Here is a 23,742-nt window from a genome sequence, read left to right on the forward strand (position 1 = left end):
AACTTTTTTTCAAACGTCCCTTGTTTCTTCTCTCCCTTTCTGCAAGCTCCCCCCTTCTTGCTCGAAAACCTCGAAAAAGCTTTGAGTTAAAAGATAGCCGATCCTTTTCTCCATCTTGGATTTACGTTTTCCGAGATGGGATGGAAACAAGAAAGGAAATAAAAAAACTGGGGAGGAAAATTTTCCAAAGATCGAAAATCGATCGTCTGGAAAAGATATGGCGGTTTAGAGACCGCCTATCCGTTTAACGTTAATCCCCTTCGATGGAGAGCCAATAGTGTCGAAACTATCGGCAGAGCATTATTTATTCAGGATGAGACGGTCATGCAACGATCCGACCATCCCTTAAATTACCATACCACGTTGTGTACATGAGAATTTCCAATCGTGCAATATATATTTGCCGGATAACAGCGATACGAATTTCGAATAGGGGGGCGCCGAAATATCGATTTCGCGTTTTCTTTCTGCTTGCAATCCTCCCACGAAAACGGGATCTTATACTCTTCTTTTTTTTCGGGACGAAAGGAATTCGTACGAACGAACGCCTATATAATTGTAGGCGAGCGTGTAATAAGTTCAGTCACGCGAAAAATTCCGCAATTCGAGTCAAGGTTTCGACGTCCATCCACTATCCGTAGAGACATCGTAAGATTATTGGTCTATCGGTGCGGAAAATATTCGTATTTCAACTTTTATCCTGCCAAATTGGCGCGAAAAACAATTGGCAGGGTAAGAACATCGCGTCAAGACGCCAGAAATTGTTGGAAATTTGCTGGCTCACTTTTACGAAAAATAATTCCTCTAATCTAATCCGCGCGAACGAACATTGTTCACGAACTAACGCTGTTTCCAACTCCTCCTTTTCCCCTTCCCTTAATTTTTTTCCTCAAGCCTTTCGATTATAAATTCAATGACGTGTAAATCGTGGAAAGACGAGAGAAACGGGGCGACGAAATAAAGGTGTTACTCGTTCGCACGAGGTAGCCCCTCGCGAGGCAAAAATACTCCGTATTTCCATCTATTTTGCATGTCTGCGCGTTGCACAATGCGGCCGGCCCGTGTAAATTAACGCATAAGCGAAAATAAGAAGGGTCTGAACATCGCGGTGAAGAGAAGCCGGAATATTAAATTACTTTTCCGACACCCATGGTTTATAGAGCACAGCTTAGCCCGCTCCACTCTCTGTTTCTTTCTCTTTTCGAAAGGAGAAAAAAGAATCGTTTTCTCGCGTTCTTACCACTACTTACTCGTTGTTTAAATACTCACTCCGAGACACACGTCCCTTTTCTTCTATTTTTCTTCCTCTTGGTCGATCAACGATCGCTTTCTTCTCGAGCAACGCGTTTTTCTCCCCTCGCATACGTGGAAAAAAAACGAACATCGAAAGTTGGAAAGACGTTATTACGTGAGGACGGCGGGCGTTGTTCGAGCACCAAGACTCTACGGATCATTGGATCTCTCTTATTACTTTACGTTCATCGCTTTCAAACAAATTCCCCGTGACCGATATCGAAAAAAAATATTCTTTGCGAGGAGAGTTCTTCCGAGTGAATGAATAGTCCCAGTGGAAAAGTTTTTCACTCGGTAATAAATTTTTCCAACTCGACCGAAAATTTGCCTTCTTGTTTATTACTGAAATCTGATTCTCCTTTAATCCTAAATAAAAATCCTAAAAAAAAAATAGTACTTGATGTTTCTAAACGATACTTTCGAGATGCGTTAATTCCACGTCAATTACGCGATCCACGTTTAATACACGCGCTGAATATTCTGGATGATAAAAGGATGGTCGTTGTCGAAAAGTGTCGAAAATAAATGAATCTGAAAAAGAAGAAAAAAAGAGGCAGAAAATAAACGCACAAACGCGAATTAAAAGAAATGCGTTGAAAAGCTGTTGCACCGCAACCAGTGCTTCTTCTCTTTTTTTTTTTTTAGATTTTTATTTACGCGCGGGACGGCGCGCGATAATTCGATGTCCGTCACAGGGAGGACAAAGATCAAAGAGATCTCGTCGCCGTCGCCGTCGGTGGAGGATTTCACGGAAGACGGGCCCCCGTGATCGCGTGCAAGGAAACTTGTTTAAACTTTTAATAACACGTGCACCACGCGGGGACAAATGCGGTGGCGGAAAAATATTTCAAAGGAGAGACACACTGGTTGTACACTTCTTCCCTGCAAGCATACAAAGTGTCACGTATGTACAAAGGGGAGGGAAGAATAAAAAAGCTCTTCAAAGGCGATCCTTTTCACCGATACGGTTCACCGGTTTAGAAATTAAAGTCCTCCTCCCCCCTCCCCGTTAAGGGATGCCGTCGGCGTCGTCGAGGAAAGGAAAGGAAAGACGCGCTCGAATCTCTTCTGAAAGACATCCCGGTAATGAGAAGAAAGGGATAATAGAAGTGGAATTTCGAAATTTTTGTCGGATACAATTTTCTCCGTTTTATCGATTCCTCCGGACTCGAGATGCCGGAGAAAATTGATTCATTGTCCACGGTTGATTGCAAATTAGCCCAGTTCACAGTCCAGTGTGCCTGTAAATTATTATTCCAAAGTTGGAAACGTTGGTAAGAGGGAGGCATCTTGTTCATCTCCCGAAAACCGATGAACTCGCCCTGGGCGAGTTTATAATGGGGCATTAATTAGGGACGAGGAAAGAGAACATCTTCCATTCGGATCTTTAAACGCACGATTTGCCGATTTAGTTTCTTATTTTTCACGCACAGACTAACTCGAGTCGTTTTAAAAATGGAGAGAGGAAAATCTTTGTCCATTCCTCGAATCTTTGTTCTTTAACAACTCGGTGTAATTTTAATAAGCTCAAGAATAATTTTTGGCTTTTCTTTTTTTTTGTCACCTTGAAATATTTACAAACGTGGATATATTTGGGACCAGCGATTAATAACAATTTTGTAAATCCGAAATTTTGCGAATACGAATAGAATATGAATGGATCTCGTACGTATGAGCAATCTTTTTATTCGACCTTCGACCTAGTTAAAATTTCAGTGTCCTTTTTTTTTTTAAATACCATACAATATTCAAATCTTACCTTTCTGTCATTCTATTATAGAGAAATATTTCCAGAGATGGGTGAGATTACAAAAATGTGAAAAAAAAAAAAAATTATTAAAATTCCGGGAGTTGATTTTATTCTCTGCATGTACAACCCATTATATCTCCCTCCACCCACAAACTTTAAACGTTGAAATCAGGATTTTCGTGTTAGCCGAGTTTCCTCGTAAGATATATATATATATATATACATATGTATGCAGACAGACTTCCGTAATCGAATACAGATATCTCTTTTAAACAAACGAGCCACAATTATTCAAATGTGCACGATCCAACGTCAAACGTTCAACGAGGGATGGGATGGATCCTCGACAGGAATGATTCGGTCGGAGGAAATAAAACTCGTTCTTCTCGGCGAGAATTTACGAGATTCTCCGTCAATTAAATGGATAAAAAAAACCTTATCCTTTTTTTTCCTTCAAATTTCTCGCGTCTAATCCTTTTTTTTTTCTTCTTCTTCTTAATTCGCCGCATCTCGAGAGGAGAGGGGATAGCTGTGAGCAAGCTTCGAGCCAACTCACTTTTCGAGCGAGTTGAACAACGCCACAGCTTTATCCACCTTCTCAGCTTTCAAGAGATTTCGATTAATGTAGTGGTTACGTTGGATGCGTCGAGGATCGCCTTTCAAACGGATGATAATAATCCCGTCTACCCGTTAACTCCGGGGGCTTATCCGGCGCGATGTATGGGATCTAGATGTGATTAGATGACGTTTGATCAAGGATTTTTCCCCCCACCAACTTTTTGATCGAAGGAAGGTAACGAATGAGGAAGGTAATTGTTGGTCGATAGACAAAAAGGGAAGAAAAGAAAAGTGGAAAATTACTCGATTCGTCGTTGCGCCATCAAGATTAGGAGAGTTAGGAATATCTGTAATAATCCTCGTGGATTAATCCTCGTGGAGATGGGACGGAACGAAGAAACGAGGGAGCTCGCTAGCTTAGAATCGCTCGACAGGGAATTAAATATCGTGCTTCCCTTATTTCACCTGCTGAATCGTATTACGGAATGAAAACCGATAAAAATACACCCAGAATGGATTTTAATTAAACGAAAGCGTAGATTTTTCTTTTTTTTTTTTTACCTCCCTCCTCCATCCTCCTCGAGCTTCTTAATTGGCTCGATTAATTTATTTCGAATATCGAACCAACCAACCAACCCCTTCTCCTAACCGTTGCAACAAGACTTACCAGTTATCGATTTCCCTCTCTCTCTCGTTTTAACGCGCATCAAAAGATCCAAAAGTCTATTACTACATCCCTCGAACAATTCTTCTCCTTTTTGAGAGGAGAGCAAGAAAGGAGGGAGAGGGAGAAGGAGACAAGCGGAGGGGGAAGAATTTCAATCGGATGGTTTCGCGGTAAGAAACCACGACAAGGGCGTAATTTTCGAGAAGGCCTTTCGGATGGGGGAGAAAAATATACCCCTCCCGCTGGATCGATTTTAAACTTGGCGGAGAGGGAAGGAGGGAGATTCATCGGGGAACCCTTGTTACGGGAGACAGATACGAGGATAAGAATCCTTGAATTACGCGTCTCCCGGCCCGGGAACATGTATATTAAATGGCTTCTGTTCGCGAGACACAGAGGGGGCAGAGCGAAACAGAACGCGTAAACGGTGTTTCTTTTCTTCTTTTTTTTTCTCACGATTGATATAGAGGGAGGGAGGGAGAATTGGAGATCCAAGGATGGACAAAACGAGGAGAGAGGGAGGGAGGCCTCTTTAGCAAATTACTTTTATTCATTCCCGCGAAATGAGTTTCGAAGCCGCAGAGAGAGAGAGAGAGAGAGAGAAAGTTCTTCCTCCGGTTCCAAGATGTCGAGGAAAAATTCCTCGCCTTAAACGCTTAATGGCGGCTTTGCGAATCTGCCAGGATCCCGCCAACGGTTCGTTTTTTTCTTTTTTTCGTCGGGAAGCAATCGGTATATACCGATAAATGATACCACTTCACCGGTATTAACATTCTATTTGTCGCTCGACAAATTTCAACCCTTTAAGAGGGTTTCGTTATCGGGAAAATGCTTCTTTTAAAAGCGTGGCGATTCAATTTTAGATCCTCTCCTCGAATTAGTAGGTCAGAGCGTCGAATGTCGTAAAATTTTAAACATCTATTCAAGTCGAACATTTCTTTTTTTTCCAGATTTGATAATGAATATATCTCGTCGTTACGTTCGATTAACGATCAAATCTGTTGAAACAGTTGAGATAATTGTCTTCCGTATTCGAATTCTACTCTACTCGCCATTCTAAAATATTTGGAAATTCGATCCTTTTCCTTTCAATTCTTTTCCCATCAGAGGAATAATTTATCCTCGCGACGAACGGAAGGAGTAGGAATCGTTCAAATCTCGATTACACGTCGAAGGGAAATCCCGCGGGTGACACGCGCTGATAGATCGCGCGTCTCGCATCACGAATCAACCACCAAGAGTTCTCGTACATAATGCATTCGTCGTGGAAGCAAGCAGCTCGTGTCGGTAGACGTTTCAATGAGCCAACCCGATATCGGTAGAACCAACTTTCCCAAGGCGTAGACGATTTTTCGATGTCGCGGTGGAACAAACGGCGAATTCGAAACGAGCAAACTTCAACCTAACCTTTAATTTATATATATATATATATATAAAGCAAAGGTTGGTCGACGTCACATTGAAGCGAGAAACGCGTGGAAAATTAATACTGGCGCGAGTAATTTGCGTTACGACGTTGTGTCGCGATACACACGCAGACGTATATAACTTGTCCTCCCGAGTCCACTTATTACGGCCCTCCCTGATAAAATGGACGCGTACGCGTTCCCTCGTACGCGGTTCGCGCGTGCATTCAGAAAGAGCGGCTCGGGATTGTACATTATGACCGCGAAACTTGGCCGCCAAATTGAATAACCCCGAGAGAATAGAATAGAGCGTCTAATGAATAGCGGTTTCATTATCGCGAAACAAAACAGGGGGGGGGGAGGAAGATGAAAGGAGGAGATTAGGATGAAAAATCGACGGCTATCGATATAATGAAATTACATCGATCCGCGAAAATCGAACGAAAACTTTTGTCCGAGAACCGTGCCGCGATAATCCGCCGCTTAACGCATAAATCGCGTGTTCCGGAACGAGGATCGTTAAGTGGAGGAAGAAAGAGAAGGGGAGAAGAAAGAGAGAGAGAGAGAGAGACCATCGGCCAATTCCACGTATCTGGCAATCGCACGTGTCACTACTATCACGCTTCACGGCCCCTTGCTTGCTTGGGTAAATGCAAAATCGATAGTCTCGATAGAATGTGCACGCTTTCTTCGCGCACGGTCGTGTGTGAGGATGGATCTCTTCTCTCTGACCTCTGAAAACTTGAATAGCCTCCTCCCAACGGTTATTAATATACTCTCCCCACCGATCGATCCATCCATCGATCCATCGATCGATCCGTGGCACCAAAGTAGTCGCGGGGCCGGTTGAAAGGGCAGGCCGTTTAAAAAAAAAAAGGGACGGAGCCTGCCTTTCAATCATAATATGGGTAGAGGAGGTGAAAAGCTGAATCTCGAATAAACCGCTCGGCCGATTTCCTCCTCCGTAAATAATTTCCTCCGACTCCTTCCCTTCTCTATTCGATTTCGTATTTCTCCCCCTTTCCTCGCTCCATTTGACCATTCCTCTCCCCTTTCCTCCCCCCCAACCTTCCCTTCCCCCGAAGGATCGTTGTTAAACCGGTTTACATAATCGCGGCAAACACGATTAGAGGGAACACGCACAGTGGGTGGCGCGCGACGAGCGATCATCGGGGCGATCAATAGCGAAATCATGAATGGTCGGTTCCCATTGGGGAGAGGGGCAAGGATCGGGAAGGGACGGGATGGGATCGGTAAACCGGTCGCGACTGCGATCAACGATAATTAGAGCAAACGGTTACTTCGAATCCATTAGCGGCCGTACGCAGATATTACACGTTGGATTTACCGGTGAATGTCGCCCGCTCGCCACCATTGATCCTAATGTGACGCCTAATGGCGGGGGATCGAATGCGATACATATATCCAGCTTAATAATACCGGTTAAATCAATTCCGGAGAGGATGTATCGCTCTCGTTTTCGAATCGATCGAACGGACACTCGAGAAGGAGGAGAAGATTCGACGAAAAAGTAGTTTGCAATCTAGGGGAAACTAGCATTCCCTTTGCCAACGATTATATTTCAGAAATATAGTGTTTTCTGTCATCTCTCTCATCCTCTATTTTCTTTAAAGAGAAAAACTTTCCTCTCTTCTTTTTTGCTTCTTCCTCCTTATTTTTCACACTCTTGAAAAGAAAGCAGAAGTATTGTTAGTTAGTACATTCGGATTGATTAATAAGATGGAGGGATCGCGGCGATGTATCGTTTTCGTTTTCGATCGATCGACGGACACTCGAGAAGGAGGAGAAGATTCGACGAAAAAGTAGTTTGCAATCTAGGGGAAACTAGCATTCCCTTTGCCAACGATTATATTTCAGAAATATAGTGGTGTCTTCTGTTATCTCTCTCATCCTCTATTTTCTTTAAAGAGAAAAACTTTCCTCTCTTCTTTCTTACTTCTTCCTCCTTATTTTTCACACTCTTGAAAAAAAAGCAGAGATACTGTTAGTTAGTACATTCGGATTGATTAATAAGATGAAGGGATCGCGGCGATGTATCGTTTTCGTTTTCGATCGATCGACGGACACTCGAGAAGGAGGAGAAGATTCGACGAAAAAGTAGTTTGCAATCTAGGGGAAACTAGCATTCCCTTTGCCAACGATTATATTTCAGAAATATAGTGGTGTCTTCTGTTATCTCTCTCATCCTCTATTTTCTTTAAAGAGAAAAACTTTCCTCTCTTCTTTCTTACTTCTTCCTCCTTATTTTTCACACTCTTGAAAAAAAAGCAGAGATACTGTTAGTTAGTACATTCGGATTGATTAATAAGATGAAGGGATCGCGGCGATGTATCGTTTTCGTTTTCGATCGATCGACGGATACTTGAGAAGGAGGAGAAGATTCGACGAAAAAGTAGTTTGCAATCTAGGGGAAACTAGCATTCCCTTTGCCAACAATTATATTTCAGAAATATAGTGGTATCTTCTGTCATCTCTCTCTTTTTCATCTTCTATTTTCTTTAAAGAGAAAAACTTTCCTCTCTCCTTTCTTGCTTCTTCCTCCTTATTTTTCACACTCTTGAAAAGAAAGCAGAGATAGTGTTAGTACATTCGGATTGATTAATAAGATGGAGGGATCGCGGCGATCATGCGGCCGCTCTCGTGTAGGGAGAGGGAGGAGAGCGGATAATCGAAGATCGTTCGGAAGTTTCGCGGACTATCGAGAGTTTCCATCCCTCCCCGCCCAGCTTTCGAGTTGATTATTATACCAGACTACGGGAGGACTACGTTTACGAAGTTCCCGTTCTACGGGAGTTAATCGCATCTTTCCAGCAACCGAGCATCGATTTTCGAGGATTCAAAACCTCGGAATCTCCGATTTAATTAACTTCCGACTAACCCGAGATCACGAGATTCTCGATTCTGAATCCACTTCTCTGGTTTGGAAACGAATCTGCTTCCCACCTTGCGCTTGACGATATTAGAAATGTTAACGATACGTTGGGGGAGGGGATGAAAATCAGATTGCGAGATGATCGGATCACGACAACGTTTTTAACCTTTCTTCCTCCACTCGGATCGGATTTTTCCAATTTATCCATGATATTTGTATATATTTATTCGGAATAAAAATACTCGTTTATTATTTTTACACGTGTGCCGCAAACGAATTCTTTCGAATCGAAGGGCAAGATTAAAAATCTTTGCAAGACAAGACATGGACGCGATATGCGGGCCAGAGATAGTTTAAAGTTTCTCAAAGTTTCTCGATTCTTGCCGCGTTCTTGGCAGCAAGAAAGAAAGGCCGATACAAGGGTTGAAGGTTTTCGGTCCATCGCGCGAAAGGTGCAGCGGCGACCAGAGATTAATTCCGCGAGAAAAGTTGCAGCGCAAGCACCGAATATATCCCAAGCGCGAGGTCTGGAAATCTGGAAAAATTTTTCATCCGTGTTCCGCGTCCCTCCCCAAAAGGCGGAGGATGAAAATGTAGTTTTCAAGATGAATAATTCACCAGTAACCTTCCCTCCCTCCGTATATGCGCATCCTGGACGAGAAGAAATTGCGAAAGCAACTGCGGGCTCCTCCCGGATCAAATCGTCACCGCGCTCTTTTTTTCCAATCGTCTCGCAAAAGAAAAAAGAAGAGGAAGAAAAGGACAGTTAGAAGAAGGAAGCACGGTGGAAATTTGGATGGAAAGTTTGATTAGTTGATGGATCGACTCGCAAGATGGACCGAGACACGTCTTCCAAGAACAATTTCTCGAGAAGCTTCCATTAGTTGCCTTATGCCCGTTGCTTGCCGGCAACATCTCTCGTGACATGGCGCATACCATGGACCCGGCTTGCAGAGGGGCCAAAGTTTGATAACTTGCGTGTTAGACTTGCATGGTAGCAAGTGACGCGGGAGAGGAAACGGAATACGTATTATTATCTTTGTCGGGAAAGTTGGCTGGATTCGAAACTAGCTGGTAAATCTTGTTAAATTTTTGAAACACTAAGAGATCTTCTGCAATTGGATGGCGATGATTACGATTGATTCGTTATTACGTTAGTTTTGCAGAGAGTCTGGAAATTAATTTTATTAGAGTTAGGATACTTTCCGATATTTCTAATTTATTTCGAGATGTTTATTCGAAATATCGCGGAGAAAACGAGCGGATGGGAATACTATCGAGAGATTTGAAACCGTATAAATTTGATATTTAACGAAATACCGGCTACATTTAACGCGATTCATATATATATATATATATATATATAGGAGTTGGTCAGTAATTTCGAGCAAAATTCAACGTATTCCGCAGCTTCCGCACGTTTGCTGTAAATTAAATAAATCCACCTCGCGTCCGATTCTACAGAAATTTTCACCTTTAATACGAGCGGATTCTCCCTTGTACGAGCGTTTTGTTCCTCGTGGACGACATGCCTGGATATACTTCGATATACGTACACAGGCCTGCCTGCCTGCCTCGTTCGCAAAATGCCATCGTGATCAACGTCGAAATCAAGCTGTGATTTTAGTTTATGATATTCGATAAGGGAAACGCGCAAGAACACGTACATTGTGCAATTATCGTGGAATATGTAATTGTAATTGCTCACCCGATCGTAGGATGGAGATTAAAACAAATGCGAAATTTTACAGGATTTCCCGTACAATTTCGTTTGTTTAAATTTTCTTCCGTTCTCCATCATGCGGGAACTCGTAGCAGGAAGGGACGAGCGATAATTCTTCGACAGACTCTATCTCTAAAAGTTGGGTGGATCGGTTGAGCAATTTTGATGCTGGGTCCACGCGATGAGGAAGAATAGGTTCGCAAATTCTCCGAGTGAATTACGGTTCAAAGTCGAGCGTTAAAGTAAATTACGACTCGGCCGCGTCGCAAATGATCCAGGAAGAGGCGAGAAAAGAATGGAGAAACGTGGAACGGGAGGGCAGAAGATCGGTTCTCTGTTAACGACCTCTTCGTTAACAGCGCGAGAAGTCAAATTTGCATTTTCAAACTCCGACAACCTCGACTCGACTCGTTCAGGCAGAATTTTTTCTCCTCTCCAAAGGCTCTCCTCCTTCTCCTCTCCTTTTATCGCTCCGCAGGATAAGGGAATGAAATTCATCCCTTGAACGAAGAATAACTCTATTAAACATTCATCGTCTGCGCGAGTAAGTATCGATATCCTTGCTATATAACACATCCTATGATTCGAAGAAAAGTTTAACAAATAAAAATTATCCTATCCATTGTTGCAAAAAGTAATAATTTCTTAACACTCGATTAAGAAAGTCCTATCCATGGATCAATTGCAACGCTATTTCTTTTTTTTGTTAAAAGATAGCAACGATGAAAGTTTTTACAAATTTGCAAATTGCAAATAAATCGAATAGAGAAAAAAAGAAGAAGATTCTTTCAGCTATTCTCTGCAAACAAATAAAAGTATTGAAAAGTATCCTAGAGAGATGGTCCCATTTCATTCACTTGGCCGGCTCCTACGACTTGTACACGACACACGAGCCAACTTATTCCATTTCGAGGCATTCAACCCTAGGGATATTTTCATTCGTCATTGACCGTAGCTAGAAACTGGAGCGTGTCGCGAATTCGCCAGAGATACGGTCACCGGTCACCAAGGGCTTGCCTCGACGTCGAGACATCGAGTTTGGCGCCGCGGCGTCTCGAACGACGCCGGTGAGAAAGCCGCCGTATCTCCATTCCTACTCGATTCTCCTGCGACTCCCCGCCAAGCTGAGAGAACCTATAAATTGCTCTACCCACGCCAACTAGATTTCTAAGATCTCGTTTCTCTTTCCTCCTTCCTTCCTTCCTTCCTTCCTTCTCCTTCTTCTTTCCCCCGCAGATTTGTCCGCATTCGACGTACACATTGTCGACTCGGCGCGTCCATTTACCACGTGTTGCCATCATTGACGTCACGTGCTGACGTCGCCGGCCACTATGCAGTAACTGCAGTTACGACATTGATGGATTAGACGCCACAACGGCTCCCTCCCCTTCCGTCCAGACTTCCTTCTACCTCTTCGATAATTATGACTGTAGAGCGTCATCGATCAGGCGATGGAAATATAATTTTAACGTTATTATTTGCCGATACCATAAAAATGAACAGAGAGAAAGAGAGATGAGTAGAGGTCCGTGGATATTTTATAAAAAAAAAAAAAAAACTTCGATGACGTCAAACCAACAGCTTGATTATTTTCATAGCGATGGTGAAATAACGAGGTTACCAGCAAGCTTCCCTAGAGATCGGACCTAAAACCTGGATGGAGAGGATAGTAGGTATCGATATTCCTTCTCCCTCGTTCCCATCTATCGAGATCCAACTCGAACGTTCCAGGCGTTCCACTTACTTGCCCGTACACTTGGTGAAAAAAACACACGTATAATAGCTACACTACACTATCGATCACTATATTATCCACTTGCTCGACTTATCGCTTATCCATCATTTTCCCAACATCCGATACCACTCCATTTCATCCAAGTAAACACGACGATTACTCTTTCGACGACGAGCTTACACCTTCCTCCTTTTCATCTCCATCCATTTTCCAACTCGTGTATCGAGGAGTGTAACTAATCGTTTCAACACCAGAGTAACGTTGTTTTATATATATAAAATTGGATTTCCGAGCAACGAGGCAACTTTTAAATCGTGTGGCCGAATCTCTCTCTCTCTCTCTTTCTTTGGACGAAAATTGGCCGATTCCAATGTGTGCAAATTCATCGATGGGGATGGAAACCGTTCGTTGTTGTAGAACAGGCATCGATTTCCGGCCCGTCGTGTCGCGCGCGATTGCCCGACCGGCAGAAATTTGCCATTCGCCCCATAGTTTCGCTGTCATTAGAACGTAAACTCCGATAGCTCATTTACGCGGAATCCCAATCAGAGGGAGAATCTTCCGCTTCGGACGACGACGACAACAATCACGCTCGGTTCCGGTTTCGTTCGCGGCCCCTTTTCAACCCTCGATGGAACTTGGACGCTCCGGGGATCCTCCGAAGCGAGGATGGAAATTCTCCGCGGATCTATCGATCTTCCCCTACCCCACGTTTCATGGGGAATAATCAAAATCCTGGAGCGGTTCCCAACCTAAGAGCATCGAGTACCTGTCCTCTTCGGCGATTACGATTCACGTTGATTAATTCTTCAGAGAAATAGAGTAGAGTAGGTTTTTAATTCGAGAAATTGAATCTATTCAAGTTTAAAGTAAAATAAAAATAATACTTGTGTTTATATTGAATTAATTCGACAAACGAGTTTGAGAATCGTTGTCAAATCACACGATACACAGATGACGCGAGGAGGTGTCGGTGACCAAGTGATGAGATTCAGACAAATAGAATGGAGCGATCAAAGAGGCAAATTGGTCTCCTTTCAGGAATCAATCTCGAATATGGGGGCGAGTTGGCCCTGTATTGCCAATTTGATGGGAGCATTCTTGGTTGATTAAACAATAGTAGCGAGTGGAATAATCGTGGCGAGTTGAAGAGGGAAGAAAGATCCGGAAGAGTGAAAAGAGTGCAGACATTGTGTAACATTAATCAGCATTCTCTCTGGGAACAGAGAACAACGGTTTAACCCCGAAAAGACGTCTTGTCTCTTCTATATAAATCCTCTATCCCCCCCCTTCTGACCAAAAAGCCGTGAGCCGAGTCTCGTTGATAAATCTTCTTCCACCTTAACTCTCTGACCCGACAACCCGTTTTATTGGCCGAGCGAGAGAAAAGCTGCGCAACAAATTGCAAACTGGTTTTAATAGTTTTAATAGGTTTTTATTTAGTGTGGAAAACTTGTCTGAAAATATTTCCGCTTTTTCTTATTCTTCTTCTTCTTTCATCGTTGAAGAATGGAACTTGGAAATTCGCGGAACGTGACACGATGACGCGAGATATCCCCAGTTTCCTCCATCTTGGATGATGAAGAGAGAGAGAGAGATTAATGCAAAGAGGAGAAGAGACTGTATATCACGAGATGGAATAATTTACCCGATCCGCGATATAATGTCAATATTCGATTCGATTCGATTTCACTTGACAAACGTTGATTCGTTATATAAATCGTTATTAAATATTCCCTTTTTCCCTTCCCTTTTTAAATTCAACAACTCGAATAACGATTAAAACCGTACTTGAATAATGCAAACTGGCGGGGGTTAAGATGAGTTTCCGATACGTTGCCTCCCGATGGTTTATCGATTGAGATATACCCCCTCCCTCGAATGAATAATACAGGGTATCGAATCGTTTTGTATAAATATTTTTCTCCCCGTTTTATCCGTTGCACGGAAAAAAAGAACGAAGCGAGAGGGCTGTCGGTCGCGATTTCTTAACGAAGAATCGTGAAACGGAGAATCTCGGCGAAAAGTAGAGTTCGAGCTAAAAAAGGGTTGATTAGCAAAGTTTCTGGGTCGAATTTTATTGTTATTAAGCATTCGACACGTGTTCCTGGTACGTCGATGATCGATATAATTTAAGAATTTAAGAATCCATTAATAAATAAAGCCATCGATTTTCGTAAATATTTAATTAATCTCGATTCATTGAGAATTGATATTTTCTCTGTGTCGAAGATCGATGCTATTTATACAGGATAAGGAATCCGTTATTTCTCCGTTATTTTTTTCAAACGTTCGTAAAAAAATGTAAAATATACGTCGTGACAGAGTGGAATCACGCGAGATCTCGTGTCCGTGTCTCCTTTCGTGAAATCGATATACGTTTCCCCTTATTATAGCCTTTTTTTTATTATCGTATATACGTATCGAACAAAAGAATTTCTCCACGGGTTCGAGCATCGTCGAGAAATCGCGACGAGTTCCTTCCTTAACGAGTTCCCTTCGTCTCGATCCCGTTTGCGATATCCGATACGCGCGTTCAAACCGCCTTAGCCTTCCTCTTCGCAACCACCTCTTCTCAAATTAACATGCTCATCGAAGCAAAACTTGTAACCTCTCAAAATACGAAGAAAAGAAAAGAAAAATCATCGTCGTTTCTCCCGGCAAAATGTTCGACGATCTCGGTGTCCAATATTTGTTATTGGGTTGGCAACTAAATAATTGCGGATTTTTTTTAGAAAATCAAAAACAATTTTTTTATGGAATTAAATAACTTTATTCTGTAATGTGTTGTCCATTTTGATCAATGACCTTTTGCCATCTTTCAGGCAACATCATAATTCCACGTTCATAAAACTTCTGGTTTTTATTAGCAAAAAACTAAATCAGGTACGATTTGATATCATCATCATTATTGAAATTTTTATCATTCGAGGAATTTTGTAAAGATCGAAACAAAAAGTAATCGGATGGTGCAAGGTCAGGATTATATGGTGGATGTGGCAAAACATCCCAATCAAGTTCTAATAATTTTTGCCGAGTGACCAAAGATGTGTGTAGCCTTGCATTGTCATGATGGAATAGAACACCTTTTCGATTTGTCAATTCGGCCCGCTTTTCTTCAACTGCATTGTTTAATTTCCTTAGTTGTTCAATGTAGAGACAGAATTGATTGTTCGATTGGGTGGTAAAAGTTCAAAATAGACAATTCCTTTGTCCCACCAAACTGATAACAAAATCTTCTTTCGACGAATACCAGTTTTTGATGTTGTTCGAGCTGGTTCACGTGGCCTGCTCCACTATCTTTTCCGCTTGATATTGTTGCAAACAACCCATTTTTCATCGCCAGTTATCAGTCGTTTTAAAAATGGATCATTTTCATTACGTTTCTTTAGCAAATCGCAGCTGTTAATGCGTTGCGTTAATGCTTTTCTTTCAGTTCGTGAGGAACCCATGTATCGAGTTTTCGAACATAGCCAAGTTGTTTTAAGTGGTTTTCAATGCATGTACGCGATACATGGAGCTTCTTTGCAATCTCACGAGTTGTACTGTGACGATCCGAATCGATTATTGCTTTGATTAGGTCGTCATCAACTTCAACTGGACGAAAGTGAAATCCGCAATTACTTAGTTGCCAACCCAATATTATGTCTCTCGAACACAGAGGAGTTTCAACGATTCCACCACGATTTATCTCGAAACTCTCGAAGCTCAGCGTGATTTTCAATCTTGCGCAAACTTGGACTGTTACGATCGAAAAGAAGTGCGAGGAGTTCCTGTTTCTTCTTCCCCGCGCACAAAGGAAGAAGCCCATCGTGAGAATATCTGAAACGAGAAACACGGATAGAGAACCGAGGGGAAATTCGAGGCGCACGATTCAACCCCGCCTTTCTTTCGCGTGTTTGTCGTGAGAGACGCGATTCAAAGGGATTCCTCTCGGGACACTTGGGTCCATGCGAAAGTCCAACGATCCGAAAGTCGACGCGTCGTCGATCTGCATTTCAATACGTCGTATATACGAGAGAAAAGGAAGGAAACGTGTACAGCAACGAGAGAAATGGCGTAAAAGGATTAGGCGGAATATAAAGTTATTCGATCCAAATTCGTCGCTTAACGAGATTTCCATTCGAGACGATGAATTTTCACGGACGAGTAATGGCGATGTATAAAGAAGCCGCGGTTGGAAATTACATTTCCAAGTCCCTCGTTCGCGACAATTCGATTAACGAGTAAATAAATTACCCAGGAATTCGGTCCAATTCTTCTCAGCGATTGCCGGACGGTCGATCGAGAAACTTTTTCCCGTTCGATCTTTAAGCCGGGCGAAAATTTGCGAAACAGATGCACAGGACGACGACAGACTCCCTTTACACGTATCGCGTATCGCGTAATTAAGCTTTAGAGTCAATAGAGTCGAAACGAGATGAAACAGATACGCGGATATCATTTATGGTAGGGATTTAATTGTTGTGCAACCGATAAATTGCTTTTACGACACTGGCTGGTTTATTATATACGTCGCCTAGTTACGATACACACAATAGGAATCGAAACGTTAAATGGGGAATAAGCGTACATGGAATACGGATAAAATTCCCGATCGGCGCGTAATCGCGTGAAATATAAATTTGCCAAATCGCGATATACGATTTAAGCAAGCGTTTATAGGAAAATTAAAACATCATCGAAAGGTATCGAGAATTATACATACATATATACATATATATATTCTTCTTTTCACCGAGGCAACGTATACCGAGTTTCCAGCAAAACAACGATAACGCGATAAACCGGGGATCGAAACGAAATTTCATTGCTTCGAGAACGAGTTTTCCTTTTGGATGGATGGATGGATGGTAGCGGGAGGAGGGATCATTGGTGGACGAGGTAATGCGATCACGCGAATGCATAATCCATCCCTTCGCCCCTCCGGACGAGGAATAAAAAGGGATAATAAAAAAGAATAAACCGGAGAACCGGATACGAAATTCTATTTCTTCCTCGATCGTAAATGCCTTGATCGAGTGGATGAGCGTGATCTTGCCGGATATTCGAGACAAATCGAGTTGATCGGAAGGAATGAAGAAAAAAAAAGAAAAATCGATAGCGCGAAAGAAAAAAAAGAAAGAAAGGGATAAAACGAAAAAAGTGGCTGGCTCGTGGGGATAAATAGGCGAGCAGAGGCCAATGGTGATATAACGGCCGGCTAACGAGGTTTATTAAGCTGAACGAAATTGCGGCCGCCTGAAAACGGGTTGCTGGGTTGCTCGGCGGCAACAGTTTAGAGGATCGTAAATTCGAGTGTTTCGAAGTAATAAGGGTCAGCAATTACCCATTACACGGCAAGGAACGGTGCATTAACCGTGTTGCCTCTATGAATGGTTGACGTTGATTAAAAAAAAAGAAAGAGAAAAGAAAAAGGATTAGAATCGTCGATGATATATTCGTTTCGTTATATGCAAGAAGAAGAAGAAAACGAATACGATGATAATTTTGAAAGTCTAAAATTTTGAAATTGTTTCGAGGGAAAGAAACGAAATATTGGAGTATCATCTTTCCTCCAAACATGAATCGTAGATTAGATTCATGTAGTTTCACGCTTTTTGATTTTCCAAATGTTTCTTTTCTTCGAAGTTTGTTATCGATTAATCAGTGAAATGAGTGGTGGAATCGAAGATAATTGTAAAAAAAAAGAAAAGAAAGAAAGAAAAAGTTCCAGATTTATTTGAACGATCCACATTTCTCACGATTCAGCTTGTTCCTTTGCGCAAAGCTTCGAGAGGTTCTTTCAAATTTTCAAAAAAAGAGAAACGGAGATTTAATTGAGAGAACGATTAACTGGCACAAACGATCTCCTCGTCTTAAAAATATAAAAATGAACGAGAATAATATATCGGATTTGATTTAATTTAATCGCAGAAGAAGTTTGTTTAAAAAAACAAGAATAAATGCAAATATTGTGCTCGCATCGATGTCGGATGTTCTCGATACTAGAGAAAAAAATGAAATGTCGTCGAAACTTGATCGAACATTGTTCTTTTTAAATTCGCCGTATCGTTATTCCCAAAATATTTTCCATTCTTTTCTCCATTCTTTTCCATTCTCTTCTCTGCCCAAATATTTCCATTAATCGAATCGAATTACGAAGAGAAAATTAGCGACATCGTTCGACAAAGAACTCTCAAAGAATGGAATGGCTATTGCTTTAACCTAACGAAACTGAAATCTCGTATTTACTTTAAGAAGGGATTCTTCCCTAATGGAGAGGAATTCTCTGCAACGAGAAAACTCAATCGCGCTAAAAACACTGCGCAAGATACTGGAAGATATGGAATTTCTGCGGAACGAAAAAGAGTGACGGGATGGATAAAAGAAAAATTGCGTTCGAGAGCAAGAAAAATGAATCAAGACATCGAGGAAGATGTCGATTAAAAAATCGACTCGTTCGACACGAAACTAATCTTTTCACGCGATAGATCGCTTCGTCTCTGATCCCTTCATCTCTTCGATAACGAAAGAATGGATTCGATCGCCAGTAAACGATTGTTCGGGGATTATTTTTCGAAAATAAAAAATGTGAAAGGATGAGGAAGATGAGATCGATGTACAACTTCCTCGAGAAGGAATTTCGAAAGAAATCGAACGTTCGGGAGCGAGGGAAAAATCAAAAAACAAATAACGGATCCGTATCGCGTAAATTTTTGGGAATATTTCGGATATTCAAATTATTCCGTGTATTCCAAGCGTATTTCGTTTATTGAAATGAAATATTTATGACGTTTAACAAATGAACGTCAACAAGCATTGTGCACGTCCATAACACGAATTAGTTGGTCTGATAGGTTTGGCAAGGAAGTTAACAATACATTTAGCTCGCGCGTCCATTCACTCGTACTCGCCGCGTTTCGATTCTATCTGCTCGCGATTCAAAAAGCGGAAGCCAATTTATCGTAAAATGATATTCGAATATTGTCCGAAATTTTTCCATTTCTTTCTTTCTTCTTCTTTTTCTCTTCGCAACGCCACAAATTTATTACTTATAAGTCAATAATCAAAGTAACGAAAGTTAATTGCCCTCCTCCCGTCTTTTCCTGGGGAAGAAGAGGTCGGACGGATAGAGAGCAATCTCGACGATAATCGATAGAAATCCAACGGAGAATCCGATGATCATGACGAGAAACGCCGGCGCGAAGTGTTGCAAGTGAAGATTGTTCTTGTACTCTTGCTCCTCGGCGAACTCGAACATCATAGCTAGCCTGCCCTTCTGTATCGCCAACTTGATCATGTGGTCGAAAATACCCATATCTATGTAGTCGTGTATCTTCGCGTTTATCCGTTTCAATTTCGGGAACCCCTTCCAAACGGCCAACGCCAGGGGGAAACTGTATATCACGTCCGTGGACATGGTGTAAGCGTGCAAAGTGTCGATGTCCTCGCTCCGGGACGAATTCAACAGGACCATCAGAGCGATCGAGGAATTCCTCCCTTCCATAACGTCGTTGAACAATCCCACGTATTCGTTCTGATCGAACGTGACGAATTTTTCGCGTATCCTCGACACGACGCCGCTCGTGTCTTCCTCGAACAAACTCTTGAACGCGCTCGTCCCGCCGATCCCGAACGACGAGGAAACGAGCTCCTCCGTGGTCGCGATCTTCGTGTCCGACGTATTGATCAACTGATCGGCCAAAGCGTCCACGTACACCTCCATGAGAAACAGGCCGAAAACGCTCCACGAGATGTACTGGATTTTCGTGGACAGTTTGCCGGGCCTGTTGGCGATCGAGGCACCGATTATCAGAGCAAATATGTCGAGGTAGGCGAGATCCGGGATAAGGAAGATTTTCACTAGCACGGCCAATACGAGGGTACAGCCCAACGCGGCCCATACGTACGGGTGGAACGGTTGAATCAATCCTTTCAGGGACACGTTGGCCACCTTCGGGATCAACCAGACCACTTTCAACACGTCGTACGAGCTCGAGTAATCTATGTCCTCCTGGGGCTGGAGGAGGACACGACCCACGACCAGGTCGGCATCCGCTTGGTACAAGATCGTCCTTATCTGTTCCACGTAGGTCGCGTTCTCGGTCCACGCCACTTCTTCCCGCTCGATGCTCTCGCCTTTCAGTATCTCCTCGGTCAACATACCCTCGAAACCCAGCAAACTCTCCTCCGTCGTCCCGTTCGTCGCCACCACCACGTAAGGAGGCTCGACGAAGTAGGCCACTTTCAGCACGCACTTGTTCCATTTGGGCGGTCTGATCGCCGACCTCGTCAGATTCCAAGATCGGGTTCCGCACTTGTCGAGGATGATCGGGGGGGACGGGGCGCAGGGTTGGCCGGGTCGGAAGGAGGTGGCGCCGGCCGCGAGCACGGACTCGCCGACCCTGGCCAACACGACCACGGTGAAGATTCTTCGGGTCCACATGGAGCGGGTCAAAGCGTCCGCTTCCGCGAGGAATGCACGCTCGCTTCGAAACGGTCGCGCGAGGACGACGAAGAAGGGGCAGTCGCGAGTGCAAGGATCGATCACGTACAGGTCGTCCCGTAGGCTGGCGGCGTTCGCCACGAGAACGACGGCGTTCAACGCGAGCTCCCTCGTGTCGAATTCCGAGTCCCCGGAATACTTCAAGAAGGCGAAACGACGCTTTTGGAGATGGCGAGCGAGCGAGCGGGCCGCTTGGTCCACCGTGTCGTCCGATATCATGAACGAGGTGCGCGCGGGATCGGTCGCCCGATCCAGGAAGCTCGCGATGCAAGCCATGGATCTCGAAAATTCTTCTCGCTCCTTCTCCGCGCTCGTCACGCCTTCCACGATGAATCCTCGATCGCCCCACTTTCTCCCTTTCCCGTGATACGACGTCTTTAAGCCGTGATACGACGACACGACGACGACAGCCGACGCGGAGGGGCAGAGAGAAGCGGAGAGAAGAAGAGGCAAGAATCGAAGAAAGAGCGATTCCATTGCTACGAAAGGCGCGACTGATGCTCTTCGCGAGGCGATTCTCCACTGTGGAACGAGCGAGATAATCGAGGCTCTCGATGCTCTCTGCTAGATGTTATCGCGTGTTGAAACAACCGTGAACTTGTTACCACGTCGACCGAGCCTCGTAAAACTCGAAAATTCGATCGATTCCTTTCGCGTGAAATTTCATCCCTTCGTGCATCGTCGACGGGAGAAGGAGGAGGAGGAGGAGGAGGAGGAGGAGGATGCCGCAGGATGGGCGGAGAGATCCAGGGAAATCCCTCGGAACGTTATTTTTTTCGAGGATGAAATTCCTCTGTTTGCGTAGCGGTCGCATGTCACGGCTACGTTGCAATAGAACCTATGCAAATACTTGCGGCGTGGTTGATATTTAAAACAACATTCCGGTCATGCGATCTCGACGTTAAAAACGGCCAACCTGACGTGACCAACGTTCGACGAGGCCGCATCCATTGGCCGCGAGAAGTTCCAATTTCCTTGGAACGGTGGATAAGAACGTTTTAAATTTTTCGGAAATTAAGCTTCTTCCTCTATCTTCTCTCTAGTGTCTCTTTTTTGGAGAAAGAATAGGCAATAACATCGGAGAAGGGATATTTCGAGGGCAGCCTTCCTTTTTTGCACAGGATTTTTGCGAAGATTTTTCTTTCGAATGATTTTCGACGGGTAAATCTCCATCGAAGCTTGACCCCCGATGGAACTTTCTTGTCTCGGAAAATAATATTCAGAGAAAAGCATAACACGTTTGAGACACGTTTCTTCTTCCTTTGCAGAGCGTTCGTGAGGATCCTGTGCGCCTGCTGCCCGGGACGAGTAAGGCGGCGGTATCAACCTGCATTCAGATGTAAACCGAGTCAAGTGAGTATGAAATATTCATACTTTCCCAAATTGCGCCACGTGCACGACTCGCGCCCAGTAAAATAAATATCGGTATTACCGACCAGTCTCTTCTCTTCCAATCTCTTCTCCACCACTTTGAAAATTCACCCTCGCGGAGCAACGCCTTGCCTGTCCACAAGGGTTTCCACCCGCAAAATTTCGAACATTCGTTCTTTCCTCGAGCGATGCGGCTCCAGTCTCCTCTCTTCTCTCGTTCGTATTCGCATTCGAACTTGACGATGGAACCGCGTGGGGTGAAGAAAAACTCGATTACATCGGCGCCCAACAGCCGACACACATCGCTCCTTCGTCGAATCGGGAAGGACAAGGGTTCGAGAATTCGATCTCGCAAGGTTGAGAAGATCCCTCTCTATTGCTCGGTATTCGTAATTTACATCGCATAGAATCTCCGACAAAAAGAATGTGGAATAAGCTTTCTTTCTTTCAACAGTTTTCTTTCAGTATCAAGACTAATCCTTTTCCACGAGAGGTAAAACCTTATCGTCTCCGATCTACTATTAGATAAAAATATCCAGCTCTCTCTCTCTCTCTTATCCGTTCTATCCATTAAGTCAGATGAACCTCGAAGATCCGCTCATTCTAATATAGAAAGAGAGAGAGAAAAAAAGAGTTCGATTAATTTTCGACGAGCGCTTAAATTTCAGATTTAAGTCTCGTTTATTATCAATCATTCAAATCTTCGTGAAACGTTTCAAAGCAGAGCTCGTGAATTTCCTTCTGTGAAAAATTAAGAACGATTCCATGCAAATTTGATCGGAGTTCGCGAATAAAAAAATAGGCTTTAAGATTTTTAAGGGAGCAACAGGCGTCGAGATTGTTGCGTCGCAGGGATTAATTCATATAGGCGCAGCCTCTCTCGAGACGTTTTTTGGTGATAAATCGGTCAAGGAGACACGGGAGAGGGTCCAAGAGAGAATCGTTATACAATTTTGGATGAAACATGAAACATCAAAATTCTCCAAAAGGGAGAAAATTTATTTCATCTCGATCGCTAACCTTCGAACCAACTTGGAGCTCGTCTCTTCGTACGAATATTTCTTTCCTTAGGAAGAGGCCAAACCGCTTATTCCTCTCGGATATTTCGCGAGTTCTTCCCACCATGGGATGAGCCCGATTTTCAAATGGGATTCGAATATCCGCGGTAAACGTCGAGTATCTTTGAAAAAGCGCGAGTGTGAAAGAAAAATATATATATATGCAGGATGTTGCATTCGGAATATATTGGTTTTCCTCTTCTTCGTGAAACTTCCGTTTCTACGGAGGATGGACGCCCTCTTCGCTCCGGGGACAAACTTTTCTCGCTTATTAAAAATTGCAAAAGTGTACGTATATGCGTGTGGGTGTATATGCATAAAAGTAAAAGAAGAAAAAGTCGGTCGCGCACGTGCAAAGATAATTTCCACGAATTAGGTTTAACCATTTCCCTTCGTTTCCCTCGTATAATGATCATCCCACGTTTTCGCACCGCCCCCACTTTCCGACAAATATTCGATCGCGTGATATCCAAGCCTTCCAAAACTTCCAACCTCCCTTCGATTAATTCCGCCAACCTTCTTGTATCCCCTTCGCTCGTTCTCTTCGCCTACGTTTTCCTTCGAAAGGCGTTCGTGAAAAAGTTTATCTCCCCTTCCCTCTGGATCTCCTCCCAGATTTCTATACTGCCTTCCTTTATTAAACCGTGATGCGTATTAAACTTGCATCGGAGAGAACAGAGAGAGAGAGAGAGAGAGACGTTAAACTAGGCAACAACAGTCTACCACGATCCGGCCGCGAGTGTAGTAACTCATCGATCTGCTCGATTCGAGCAATTAACCCTTGTCAAACGCGTATACGT

The 23,742-nt window shown here is 43.3% G+C and overlaps 2 protein-coding genes across 5 annotated transcripts in view; one reads left to right on the forward strand and one right to left on the reverse strand.

Moving 5' to 3' along the window:
• Positions 1-23,742, forward strand: part of DopR2 (dopamine receptor 2) — a 63,164-nt gene that overhangs the window by 29,799 nt on the left and 9,623 nt on the right. For 3 of the 4 annotated variants that reach the window (XM_026445258.1, XM_026445257.1, NM_001011567.1), the window contains 1 exon segment: positions 21,782-21,866. The exons of the other annotated variant lie outside the window; for it this stretch is intronic. In XM_026445258.1, coding sequence (XP_026301043.1) covers positions 21,782-21,866 — 85 coding nt within the window. 4 annotated transcript variants of the gene reach the window in all.
• On the reverse strand, positions 18,760-21,775 carry LOC107965601. Its single transcript, XM_016916645.2, has one exon. It carries the CDS (start codon positions 20,988-20,990, stop codon positions 19,089-19,091), a length of 1,902 nt encoding a protein of 633 aa, XP_016772134.1. The 5' UTR covers positions 20,991-21,775; the 3' UTR covers positions 18,760-19,088.

The sequence above is a fragment of the Apis mellifera genome, linkage group LG15 (genome assembly GCF_003254395.2).
Source record: "Apis mellifera strain DH4 linkage group LG15, Amel_HAv3.1, whole genome shotgun sequence".
Taxonomy (NCBI): Eukaryota; Metazoa; Arthropoda; class Insecta; order Hymenoptera; family Apidae; genus Apis; species Apis mellifera.

Bases quoted from the DNA above. Each gene is read 5' to 3' on its own strand.
- LOC107965601 (XM_016916645.2), bottom strand. From the start codon at position 20,990: ATGGAATCGCTCTTTCTTCGATTCTTGCCTCTTCTTCTCTCCGCTTCT.